The sequence below is a fragment of the Chaetura pelagica genome, unplaced genomic scaffold (genome assembly GCF_000747805.2).
Source record: "Chaetura pelagica isolate M959 unplaced genomic scaffold, ChaPel_1.0 scaffold69, whole genome shotgun sequence".
NCBI lineage: Eukaryota > Metazoa > Chordata > Aves > Apodiformes > Apodidae > Chaetura > Chaetura pelagica.
The window spans coordinates 2,870,618-2,884,044 of record NW_009970724.1 but is presented as its reverse complement, the minus strand read 5'-3'; the positions used below and the strand labels follow the sequence as shown (position 1 = coordinate 2,884,044).

The following is a 13,427-nucleotide window of genomic DNA, read 5'->3' as shown; positions in this document are numbered from 1 at the left end:
TCCCTACAAAGTTCTTAAATAGCTAGATAAGAATTCCACTCTCCCTCCAATATTTCTGTCAACAGAATATTTATTACATCCTTCAGGCATTCCAGTGGCTTATCTCACATTGGCATCTGGACAGGTTCAGGTGTATGTCATATTCCCTGGGAGATTATGAAGAAACCCCTTGGCAAAGGAGCTCCAAGAGGCAACCAGGGATCTAGGAATCAAAATGATTAGTTGGGATTGCACTGAGACTGAGAAATATTATAAATTAGGTCTGTGAAAATACCTGTTCAAGGCAAAAATTAAAATACAGCAGACACTCTATATTACAGAACAATCTGGCACACTGGTAGCTAATTGATTGTTAATGTTTAGTATATTTGTAGAATGGAGCATAAGGAAGCAATTAAGCCTCACTCCTGCTTATAAACCATATAAATTATTTTTGAAAATCTTATTTGATAGAAAATAACAGCAGCTACCAGCCTGCTATCAAAGTTTATGCAGCTAAAGTAGGCAATACAGCTTCCATCTGGCAGTATGTCACTTACATGGCATTTAAGATCAAAATGTGCACTCCACCCCTGCTTTTATAAATTATCTTCTCTTTAATGAAATTGTATGTTTTAGAGACAGAAAACAGAACAGAAAAGTGAACAGAACAGCAGCTGTTTAATTTGGATTGTTCAGTAAAATCAGATCAACTTTCCTTCCCTCCAGAGCAAAAGCTGGGTTTTAAAGTCTATTTCTATCAAAATACTTTTGAGGTAGCATTTTTTTTCCCCTCAGTTGTTGGAAACAAATATTGAAAAAATAAACTTTCTTTTCACGGTAGAGTGCTTTCTGACTTGGGGTTTCAGCACAACTAAATTCTCTTTGAAATATGGAGATGTTTCTGACTGGAATTCCAAAATAAACAAGGAATTCCCAACCAAACCCAAGAGAAAGGGAAAAAAAGCAGATATATAGCAGTTATCTCCTCTCCTAACATGCTAAACAAAGAATTCACCCTTGATTTCCAGCAAATATTTCAGTGAGAGCAAGATGAGGTCTTCATGAACTGAGAGGCAAAGAAAAAATATGTGTTCTGGAAATAAAATGAAAGGACTCCATACTTATAAGATAGATCCTTTTGAAGAAAAGGGAGCATTTTAGAATCTATACTAACTTATTTTGCAATATCCCGTCCACAATTTGGTCTCCGTACTAATTGTTGCCTCTCCCCTTTTGGTAAGTTTTATTACTTTTGTGTCATTTCCCACTTGTTTTGGGCTGAAATCTATTAATACATAACCAGCCTCTGAACATCATCATATCATCATGGTATATGCTATATACCTACATGTAGCACTTATCTTTTGTCTACTCAAAAATGTCCTTGAAATACATTTTCCTCACACCCTTCAAACAGTCCTCATACCTCACAAATGCCAAAAAAAATATACTGAAGCACATTGGTAGATTTTCTTCTTTTCCAAAAAGTTGTCTACAGTGTAGTTTGGACAGCACGTGCAATGTATCCTCCCCTAGCCATGACTTTTTTGGGGAGCACCTTATGATCATCTAGCAAGAGTTATAGCCATTTGGCTGCCTTCAACAGTAGCTTCACCATAATGCTTCCTAACAGCTTCCAAACAGACTGCATGTCCATCTGGTGTCCCAAGGTGAACTGACAAACTCATTCTGGAGCAGAGAACACAGCAAGAAGCTCCTTTTTAATTTGAGCTTACCTCCCTTCTGTGCCCATCAAAGCACTGCAAGCTCCACTGACCTGGCTCTGCCTCAGTGCTGGTCTCAGCCTTCCTTATCAGGCATCATTAACTCTACTGTTACACTTCTAACCATACCACAGTAAGACTGCTAAAGGATGGTACTGGTCTTGTGACTTTCCCTGCTCCTTCAGATACTTTTTGACCACAGTAGATTTCTTAACTATCACAAAGACCCGTAGGTGTATCAATTCTGGAAACGTACTTTGTAATTATGCTAAATATATATGCTTTGGATGCCTTGGATGTATTCCTAATTATTCTTTTCTCTGGTTCTAGACAGAGCACTTCAGATGTCATGTGCTCTCTTCATCTTCAGTTTTTGACAGCTTTCACCTTAGCATGATATCCTGCTCCCGGTACCCTACCTGGAGTTGTTACAACTTGGTACAGTGCTGAATTATTTTTTTCTTGAGGCCTCCTTCTGATGCAGGAAAGCAGCACCTTTGTGCTTAAGTTTTGTCAATAGGCTCCCCTTGATTTGGTGGCTTGTAGTAACCGCCAACCACCAGGCTCCCTTTGTTGCCTTGATCTCTGACTCTTACCCATAATAACCTCATGGCTATTCTTCAGAGACAGAAGAATGTATCATCCTTCTATTTGGTGACAGGAAATCACAGGTCTTTCAAAAAGTAAAGTGGGAGCTAGAAAAAAGACCTGGACTAACTTCCAACCCCCAGATGAATAGTCCAGGCAAATCCCCCTACAGTTCTCAGGGTGTTAATAACAATTTGAACAAAGTTAATATTATGGACCTGTAGAAAATTTATATAGCCCAGTGTCTTGGGAAGAGTAGATAGAAGATGTGAATTATATACATATTCACCTACCAGTTGATTAAAATAATATATTCAAAGAAATAGGAGGAAAAAATTGAAATTATAGACTTCATATGATTAGAAAAATTACAGTCTTAATAAAATTTGTAAGAATCATCTTTATCACATCTCTACTTTCTTGCAAAAAGATGGTAATAAACAATTTAGTAAAAAAAAAGGTGTTATGGTTAAGTTTGGAACCTTCTTGGCATCTTAAGGCCATCCCAGAAGGCCTCTCACAGGCTCTGTGTCACTTATGACAGCTCCCTGTACCAACACCATAACATATTTTAAAAGTTTCAGATAATGTGGTATTCAATAATTATAAATTAAGAAGTTTACTTAGATTTCTTACCAACTTATTTTGCTTGTATCATAAATTATATACAAGTAGCTTAGCAAAAAAATTCCATCCAACATCCTTATAATCTGCAATAGAAACAAGGATAAAATACTCATACAGGAAACAGTGAGACAGAGATTTTTACAAATCTAAATGTAATCTCTATTAATTCAGGTTTTTCTCATGCTCATAGTAGAACTACTTAGATTTAGCAGCAGAAGACAATTGCACGTCACTGAGTAACATAATACAAAATGAGATACTTCACATATCTGTGAGGAAAAAAGACATTATTAACATTCATAACATAGCCTATAACGTACTGCATTTTCATTACTTAGGAGTAGCATTTGTTTGATCTATTCAGAGCAATTCTGAATAGGAAGATCTAATTTATGGACACAATCTTATTTCAGCATGTGAGACCAACAGGACTACAGCTGCCTTTTCCTGCTCACTGCAGGGCTTCTGGCTACAGACTGTAAGGACACATTCATGTTTAATTATTACAAAAATGTCACATAAAGAATGAGAAGGGAATTAAATCACCATACAAAGATTTAAACTTGAAGCTGGTTAGGTTTTAATAACACTCTGCATGTGAATTATGCTTCCAATAACACATAAATGTGTTATGAAGCTTTAGCCAGTATAAAGCAATTTCTTACGGCTTAATGTATTTGAAAAGAGAATGGCTGTATTTTGTGGTAAAAGAAATACCAATTATGAATCAAACTTGTAGTTTAATTCACTTAATTATAGCTGCAGTTAAGGCAAAAGTCATGTTTAAATACTTTCTCTTCAGTTTGTGGAATTTCCCCATAGTTATTGGGGTAAGATGATGAAGCCCCAGCCACTGCTGCGGGACCACGGGCCTCCTGGCATGGTCCTCCCTGCAGCTGCACCCCAGCCACCCTGCAGGTCACCTACCTCTGCATCCTGCCGCCACCACATGGAGATGGGAATTGGCGGCTCCTCTGCCACGTGGAGATGGGAATTGGTGGCTCCTCCGCCTCACTGAGATGTCAAACGACGGCTCCTCCGCCACACAGAGATAGAAAATGGAGGCTCCTCCACCACCCGGAAATGGGAAATGGCGGCTCCTCCGTCACTGGCCCTTTCCCTTCTCACCTACTGCGGTGCCTCCAGCCTCACCCCTGTATCCTGGGATACCAGCCATGCAAGTGCTGTCAGCACCTGCAGGAGAGGCTGGAGACAGAGCTTTGAAGGAAGTGAACACACTGGACACTCGGTGTTTCGGGCTCCCAGGCCCACATGTCGGCCGCAGTCTCTGTGAGGGAAGGTGGCTCCCTCCCCGTGCCTGACGCAGGGATGGGCTTCCAACCCGTCCCAGCCAGTCAGGGAGCAGCCCCGCGGCAGGGCACAGCCAAGCCCATCACCAAGGCGGGTTGTGCTTCTGCAGTAACAGATTCTGGAGAAAACATTGCACGGCTGTGAGGAGTGATGAAGAAAAGGTGTGAGAGATGAGCCCTGCGAGGTCTCAGGTCAGAGCAGGAGCAGCAGCTCTGGGGCCCGAGCAGAGATCGCCCTGCAGAGACCTCGGTGGAACGGATTTTTCCTGAAGAGAGAATCTACACAGGGGAAGGGAGAACCATGAGTTCTGGGTTGCATAAGCTGAGAATGGCATGTGTACTGGTGCTGTCACAAGCTATGTGAACCGTCCTTGAAAAATCCAACCTGCTAAGACCACCTTGCTCAGCAGGTGAAAGCAACAGCACCAACAGACATTTGGAAAATGCCTCGTGGTGCTTTCGTGTAAGAAGTTGCTTACTCTTCAGATTCTTCGTCATCTTACTTGCTAACGAAGACAGGATGAGCAGCTCTGTTCTTCCAGTACAGTTACTGCAACAACAAAAAAATTAAACAGCCTTGTGCTGGTGGACTGGGTTCTAGCTACAGACTAGTTCATGTTCCTCTGCAAGCAAAGGTAATATTAAGGAGTATTTGGAAGAAAAAAATTTTTATCAAGTTTGGGGTTTTTTTGTGCTGATGGTTGGACCTTGTGATCTGAGGTCCTTTCCAACCATGTGATTCTCTGATTGTACTATAAGATTTTTTTATTTTTTTTTTTACCTCATACATACATTAGCATTATTCTGTTAAAAATCCTGACTGCAGCTCAGGTTTGTCCTCTCTGCAGCCCAGGTTTGTCCTCTCTGCAGCCCAGGTTTGTCCTGACTGCTTCTTTTATGATTTAAATAGTAATTTTCAGCCTCAGCCCACATCCCTACATCTGCTTTAGCTGAAAATGAGTAAGGACATCCAAAATATACACAGACAGACCCCTTTCAGCCTCAGAACAGCTACCAAGCCTTCAAAAGCAACTGCTATTCTGTACCCACTACTCCACCTCTAAGAAGGCAACCACAATACATCATGTACAATTAATACTAACATGAAATATTTATTACCCTTTCCAGATTAAAGTTCTGTTTAGCGTTTTATTTCAGACCTCAGATTGGCACAAAAAAAAAATTAAACCCCATACAACTGGAAAGCTTTCAGTCCCTAAACCTATGAAGGCTGGAGTAAGCCACTTGTCAAGATCATAATTAAGACTCTGAGAGGACACCTGCACCAGCTCCCCTGCTAGAGTCTAGCCCACCCACACCTCCCACAGCTCTGGGAGCCCTGGGCCAAGGGGTCACCCCAGTGCTCCTCTGCCCCAGCAGTAAAGCTGGCACCCTCCTTCCCAGGGGCATGGAAAGGTCATTTTTCAGTCCTCCACAAGGTGGACAAACAACTGAAGTCAAGCTCAAAGGATTAGAAGGTGTTGTTTAGCAAATACAAGTGTATTTATACCCATACACAAACAGAAATTGAATGAGTAGGAAGGTCTAGAGGTAGTGCCAGTAACAGCCTGCAGTGTGAGAGGAAACATCCCACCTTTCTCAGACTCCAGTCCCAGCTTCAAGTAATTCCATCTCCACCACACTTCATTGAAGAATCCATATGCCAATACATTTAAGAACACCTTTTATAGAATAGGTAGCTCTAAATAATTCCCACATTTTTCTTCTACCATTACCTGCTGTGAAGCTCTACCCCCCAAGCCCAGAAAAAAAACAAACCCCACTTACATACATTTTTAAATCCTACCAGAAGTCTGTTTTCTCTTATGTTAACCACTGGCTAGTCAATATTCTTCTCTGGCTTTAAGAGCAGCTACCAAGAAATGGCCTTTAACTCTCTCAGACTGCAGAGGCTTTGTTACAGACACACTACCCTACAAGATATGAATTCCAGCTGAATGTTATTTCACATCATTCCCACATGTTAAACATTTAGAAATACACAGGTTACTTAAGTTTTAAGTAATGTACTAAAATACAAAGACCAAAGATTCTTCTTTATTAAGACTTCAGAAAGACATTACATTATTTCTGCTCACCACTGCTTTTGATTAAACAGGTGAAGTTACAGCTCACTTTGCATATCCTTGGCCTTCATTCCCTGATTACACACTCAGCTTCCACCTGATTAGTCAGATAGGTTGTTTCCAGGAGAAACTCCCTCCCATTTAAGGGAGCCTCATGGGTTTGAACAACCATTTCCTCTCACTCCCTTTCTTGCTAATGAGCTAATGGATCTTCATGATTCCTGTAGCTCTATGATTATGGGTATAAAAATGGGAATAAGTCCTACATTTTAACAGTGCCAGCTCATTTCAGAAAGTTAAAAAAAATGAAACCACATCTTACTGTATGCGACGGATAATAAAGGCCGTGTGTCAGCATAACAGGAATGTTTAACTCCTAGTTCTGTTTGTGGATGAGGTTACGCACCACTCTCCGGCTGTTAAACATCTAGAAGGCAAGAAAACCCAACATGCTAAAAAGTAATAGTCCAGCTCCTGGCAGCTCCTCACTTGCTGAAGAATCAAGCATATGTTCCAGATTCTTAGCACTGTTTTTCCTTGTGTCAGCAGCTCTTTTGAACAGGTGCCATCCATCCAGGCAAAGAGGACACACACACCTTCCAGGTCTCAGCTGTAGCACACAAGCTTCAGTCTCCATATGTGGAGAGCACAATACAGCCAGCCAGGCAGGATAGAACAGTAGAAGTGTCCCTCAGACACGTCCTTGGTCAGCTATTTTGTTTGCTGGAGTTGCATCTGTGACACAGAAGTACTCACGACTGTGGGCCCAGAAAAGGGCTACAGAAGCCTTCCAGATTCCAGAGGCTTTGACTCATCCTGAGACAGATGAATGAAGCAAAGGCTAGAAAAAAAGAAAAAAAAAACAACAATGCACCTTTGTCTTAAACTGTTTTCAAACATACTCAATAGCAAGACTGTTGCAACTCAGTAGCCTGTGTTGACACCTCAGAGGCCAGAAGAATGTTCTCAGCTGCATTTCCAGTTCTCCTTCTCTTCAGTACTTGAATGGGTATTTAGTGAACCCTGGAGATGGGGAAGGAAAGAAAAAACAAGCTAAGAGATTCCCACTTTCCTTTCAGTCCTTACTGCAAGAAAATGACTGAAGAGCCCCCAACCTTCCCTTTCTCACACAGGGCCAAGTGGGTGTTTCACCACCAAGAGCTGACCCACCACATTCCCCCTCTGCAGTTTCATCTCTCCTGCTCACAATTATTTATTTGAATCTTGCTTAGGAAGAAGAAGAAGCATCTCAGTGCAAGCGCCTCTCATACTTGTTGCACAAGGCAGTAATTGCTATTGTGGAATTTTTCTTTACCTGGGCTAGAAGTTGATGATGTCTCAGCTGTCTATAGAACTGCAACACAGCAGGATCAGCTCTGACTACTTTAGGGTCAAAATCCAGAACACGGAGACCAGCAAGGCTACGGGCTCGGGAAAGGGCTACATAAGCCTGTCCACTTTCAAAGACACGAGACAGGGAGATTTCCACACAATCTAAAGACATGCCCTATCAAAGACAGAGAGAAGCTTGTTACAAAACAAAACCAAACAAAAACACTGTGCTGTATCAACTCTAACCCATACCATGAGTCTGTTAAAGGTACATTTCTCAGTGTACAGTCTTGATTTAAAAAAAATTATTAAGTCCCTTGTTTGACTTTGTAACTGATTAAGAGATGGGGTGGGGAGGAAGGACAGTCTTGCACTGTCAGGAAGCTGCTAGCAGACAGCAGGGTCCACCAACTCTATGATGAGCCTGTGCGTGAAACCCCACAAATCCCATATACCAAACAGAGTGGGGAAAGAAATCCTGCTCGTTTCCCTCCTAAGTAATTAACCAGAGGACCAGCCAGGCTCAAGCAATTCTCAGGCAGACTGTCTGAGTTTAGGTTAGGCTCAGTGTGAAGGACCAGGTATTTCCTTACACGAACATGAAATGTCCTTTGAGTCAGCCGACAAAACTGACTTAACATGGCATCTCCACACAGCGCTGAACCCCCTCTGTGTGTATGGGGGGGGGAGCAGCTGCTGCAGGGGAGGAGCCGTGGCCAGAAGCAGGGGCAGGACTAGGTCCCGTCTGATTGGCTGAAAAGCCCGGAAATGCAAAACTGGCGCCGAAGAACCCCATGAGAGAGGCAGCGCAAAGCCCCTCTCTCTCTCTCTCGCTCTCTCCTCGTGAGGGGGGAAGAGAACACAAACGTCTTTGCCCAGTCGTGCGTACAGATATAACATACCACGGCGAGGGTGAGAACAGACAAAAAGATGTGGTGTTTAAGGAGAGAATGTACACAGCAATGGAAAGAGCCCAATTAAAGAAAGAATATAGCCGCCTTCCTTATGAAACAGATATGGAGTATGTTACTCGAGTATCTGCTTCAGGGGGAGACCACATCATGCTAACTGAGGAAGAAGCCTCAGGATTCTGGGGATCAGGAATACTGTTACAGGAGATCCCAGATATCCATGGACCATTACACAAAGAGTTGCTTACAACATGGGTTTTACAGACCCCCTTGCACGGGGTGAACCTGATATGTTGGGAGGTGACTCATCCACACTGATGGACAATAGGGGAAAATATAATCCAGCCATTCGGGCAAATCCCTCCCCTCTGCTTCCCTCACGTGGATAAGATGTGTAACTAAGGTGTACCCATATATGTTTAATGTGTTGTAATCACTCCTTTTGAACCTCCTGCCCCAAATTGCTTTGTTTTCCCCACAATAAACCTTGCTGTTGTTAGAAATTTAGTAAGCACTGAGCGAGTTATTCACTCAAAAAAGTCAGGACATAAGTTCCTGTATCCTCTGTGTGAGGCGATATCCACGTGTGGATCTCTCAGCAAATCCTGATAAGTTAATACACTCCAATAAGGAGATATAATAGGTCACGGATCGTGACACTCAGCCAGCTCTGTCTGCACCAAGAGATGTGCAGAATACAGCAGAATTTACAACAGGGACTGTTTTAAACAGTGTCAAAGGAACAAACTAACAGGTCTTTTACTGAAAGATGTATTTATCAAAGTGCATGAAGTCTTCTGAAAAGGTATGGACCATATTACTTAGATTTAAAAAACACGACACACCTCTGAAGGGAAAAACTAAAGACACAGGCACCCTAGAGGTCCCCCATGACAAAGGCCTTTCAGTTTTCCTTCCCACTTTATCAGTAATGCAGGCTCCCTCAGAAAATAAGGCTTATGATGGTGTAAAAGTCTATAGGCAGCTGGGTAAGGGCACTCACCTGACTCTTGTGAATAGAAATGGCCCACGCCAATTTTAAAGGCAATTGTTGTCGACTCAGATGAATTCCTGATGGTCCTTTAAAGACCCACTTCTCTGTTTTGATGACTTGTGTGACCCCACAAAGAAATCTAACCTTAGGCAGCCCTGTAGGAATGGCAGCAGGAGAGAAACATTGTATTGTTGACACTCCACAGCCAGAAAGCCAGCAGTCTAAGAACACTTTTCCCTCTTTCATGAATTTTAGGGCTGCATTAAAAAAAGAAAATCCCACACCAAAAAACCTGAACTTGCATACAGTAAATAGGATGTCCTGAAATGGCATTTGGGACCTACTTAAGCAGGAGAATTAAAAGTAGATATTTTATCAGTTAACATACAGATAAAAACACAAAACAGCAGAACATTGTTCCCTGAGAATAAATTAAAGGAAAAAAAAAATAATAAACACCTACACCAAGAAAATAACAAAAAGTAAACACACAAGGCCCTACAGACAGCTGCAGCTCATGCAGTGCATGACATCCCAGCTCATGAGAACCCCAAGCCTCTCTCTGCAGAGAAAACCTCCCTGCTTTCCCTCAAATTACTCTTACCAGGCAGCAGACAAAATTAACAAGTCATCAGCATTCAGTGATAAATTGTTGGGAATCTTCCCCTTTCTCAATAAAGGATCAAAAAGTTCATTTACCCTTCTCTTCACTTTCAAAACCTACAACCACTCCTCGGGCCCCATTCACCAGTCCTTGAGACACATCCAGATTCTTAGCTAACATCACCTGCAGAGAAAAAGAAAAATCCCTTTGTGCACAGGCTTTACAGCCTGCTCAGCCACCTGGAGCTCAGCTTCTAGCCAGGAAGCATAAGCACAGCAGGCTACTGTGGCCACAGCCACATTATCCACAACACCATCTCCAATTTGATTTTAACAGTTTCACAGCCTTTCCTTCCTAGGATTCCCAGACACATCATTCTGTGGCACTAAACATGTCACTTCAGCTGCTTCAGTCCACAGTTATGAGTTCAGATCCAAGAAAGAGATTCCCCTTCCCCAAACACCAACAAGCCTAGACATATAGGTTCTGGGAATACCTATGGAATAACTTTCCAAGGAAAACAGTGCTGCTGCTGCTAAGAACGATCAGATCTCTTCCACTCTGACAGTCCTAGTTCACAGCAAGGAGTCCAGTCCTGCAAATGTGGTAATCTGTGCCATATCCTTACAGGTCAGGAGGGCTGGTGCACCCACAGTTGAGACTGCAGGCAAGGACTGCCTGTGCTTTCTGCTACCTGGAAGCTTCTAAACCTGATTGGAAGTATGTGTTGGTCATAGTGGTCACCACTGTCCACCAGACGTGGGCCTGAGATCAAATCAATTATCTGTCTGGGTAAGTTTCTAAGCAGAAATGATGCAAATATGGGGGTAGGGTCTTCCATTGGCCTAGCAGAGCCATTCTATACAGAATCAGCATTCTATACGTTAATCTACCCTATATATTTATCTGCTATTTCTTTTTATTTTAGTGTCATTTGATCCATTGGTCTTTCACAGGTGCACATGGACACACCCACCTGAGCTCCAAGTTTTAGTTCAACTCTACCACCCACAGGACACTGAGCATCAATTAACTTCACTAGCATGGGGTCACTGTCCAAAGCCTCAAAAGTGTGCACTTCTCCTGTTGAGGAAAGAGAGATGTGACAGATTGCAACCATTGAACATAATCCACACAGCACTGCAGGAGACCCAGCACTTATTTCTAACAGTAATTCTTCTTTAATATCCACTCTGCTTTGCTGGTAGTGCATCTTCTCACTAACCTTGTCACATCTAACAGCAGTAAAGTCACTATTGCCTCTCTTTCCAACATATCTCCCAAGGCACAAGAAGGCTCAGAAAACACAGGCCAGCAGTTAATAGGAACTGAGCAGTCATTATTTTGAGCATATAACTAATTTCAATTGACTGCCAACATCAGATCTCCAAAGAGGACTAAGGAAGAATCCTAGGGCCGCCAGGAAATTAAAAAATGAAACAGCCCTTAGTCCAAGTTATTCCTGGATGGAGTACAGCCTTTCTAAGGTGCTATAGAAGAAGAAAGGATATTGAGGCAATAATGACCCACCCAACCCCACAGCAAACTTGTGGTCTATTATAAACCAAAAAGTAATAGTGTGGATTTTTAAACAAAAATTTGTAATGTTTTTATCCCCAGGCAGCTTAATTTCAACACACACAGCTTGGACTGGTTCTGTTGTACATGTGCACCAGTTCCTCCTGATACCACAGCGACCCCTTTGCATCTATGCAGAGCTCAGGCCCAAAGCCAGCAGCTTCCTCCAAGGAGTTCACCTGAGAGCTGTTGCAAGCGCCTCTCGTTAGTTATTTCTACATCGTCTTTATGGGTGCAGAGCCGCGTAGCCAGGATCCCATCACGCTCAGACCTGTTAGTAGCGGTTTGCATCAGCAGACTGGTAACCTCTTCTGTGCACCTGGTGTGGGAAAAGGGGATTATTATTTGAAGTGATCAGGAACAGATCTTAAGGAGCAGTAACCTTCACACAGCTGGATCACCTGTGCAAGCTTCAGGCCTCAAGACAGAAGGGCAGAGAAAGATAACTACAAATTGGAGAGCAGTGCAAGTGTCTGTCCCAGGCCATCCCTTGCCATTGCCAGCTTAGGATCCATTGCATTCCTTAACAGAAATTATAAAGGGACCCTAGAAAGGACCCTTCCTTACCAGAGGGGCATACATAAAACCTACTTACATTTACTGCAGCATTTATAGCTATTTACCCCAGCCACACATTCTTGACAGAGCACAGGAAAGACATGACAAACTGTTCTTTCCTCTGCTGCATCAGCAGGGAGCAGAGATTTCAGTGAGAGCAGAACCTTTCCTCACCTGCCTAAGCGGACTGCATTCAGGAGCGAGACGAAGGTCTTGTCAGTCTGTCTCCGCACTTCAGTCAGCTCCATGTTTATGTGGATGCATTTCCTCCAGCTTTTTGCCTGGCAAACCATTCTCTTGTTAAGAAAAAGGCAGAGTTGAAGCATAAGGATGAGTTTAGGGACAGTTTTGTACCTGGAAGCAGAACTTGGTTTCTTCATTAGCCTTGCGGACAGGGGGTAGTTGCAAGAAGTCCCCGCAGATGATGAGCTGAATTCCTCCAAAAGGCTCGTCCCGTTTTCTGACTGCCCTGAAAAGGAAAGAGGAGAAAAGATGATAAAAGAAGCTTTGAGTGCCCTGCAGGACTTGGGCATAGTCAGGTCTCAGAAGTTACTTCTTAGTCTGTCAGTATATTCAAACATGCACCACCTACAGTAAAAGGTGATTGTCCTCAACTGTGTCAGAAGAACTTAAATTAAACATTGCTATTACAAGCCATTCATTTTTCTTTATGGACCCATCCCAGATGTCATTACTAGTCTTGGCTCCTAGAGAGCTGTTACACTGTAACAGCTTCTGTTTGCAAGAGAGCTGCTGGGCACAGCACAGACATCTGCATTCTGGACTCAGCTCTACAGGAAACAATTGGCTCCAGAGATAGAAACAGCAACCAGAACAGTCACAGCTAGGGATCCGGGACACTATCAAAAACTATCCAAGATAAAGGTCTTCCCAGACACTGTCTGTGATTTCAGAATTCCTCACAGTCCTGTGCCAGTGGTTGCCTTGTATTCATTCACATAACCAGAGGAATGAATCAACCCAGAAATTTTGGGAAACTCATTTCTGCAAGTTGTCTGGCCTGACGATCACTCACCGTGCCACTGCCTCCAGCCTGTCGAAGAACTGGCCATCCACCATGGAGATCTCGTCGATGATTAAGCACCGGCAGGGCAGCCAGGGCCGCCGCCCC

General features: G+C 42.9%; 1 protein-coding gene across 1 annotated transcript in view; it reads right to left on the bottom strand.

Annotated features, from left to right (window-relative positions):
- Positions 1-7,284: 7,284 nt before the first annotated feature.
- Positions 7,285-13,427, bottom strand: part of PIF1 (PIF1 5'-to-3' DNA helicase) — a gene marked incomplete at its 5' end in the record, with an annotated part of 6,645 nt that continues 502 nt past the window's right edge. Inside the window, 9 exons of the mRNA XM_010006722.1 lie at positions 7,285-7,341; positions 7,634-7,825; positions 9,565-9,710; positions 10,255-10,342; positions 11,136-11,242; positions 11,917-12,056; positions 12,470-12,576; positions 12,650-12,764; positions 13,332-13,424. Of these exons, the coding sequence (XP_010005024.1) occupies positions 7,285-7,341; positions 7,634-7,825; positions 9,565-9,710; positions 10,255-10,342; positions 11,136-11,242; positions 11,917-12,056; positions 12,470-12,576; positions 12,650-12,764; positions 13,332-13,424 (1,045 nt within the window). The remainder of the gene's footprint in view (positions 7,342-7,633; positions 7,826-9,564; positions 9,711-10,254; positions 10,343-11,135; positions 11,243-11,916; positions 12,057-12,469; positions 12,577-12,649; positions 12,765-13,331; positions 13,425-13,427) is intronic.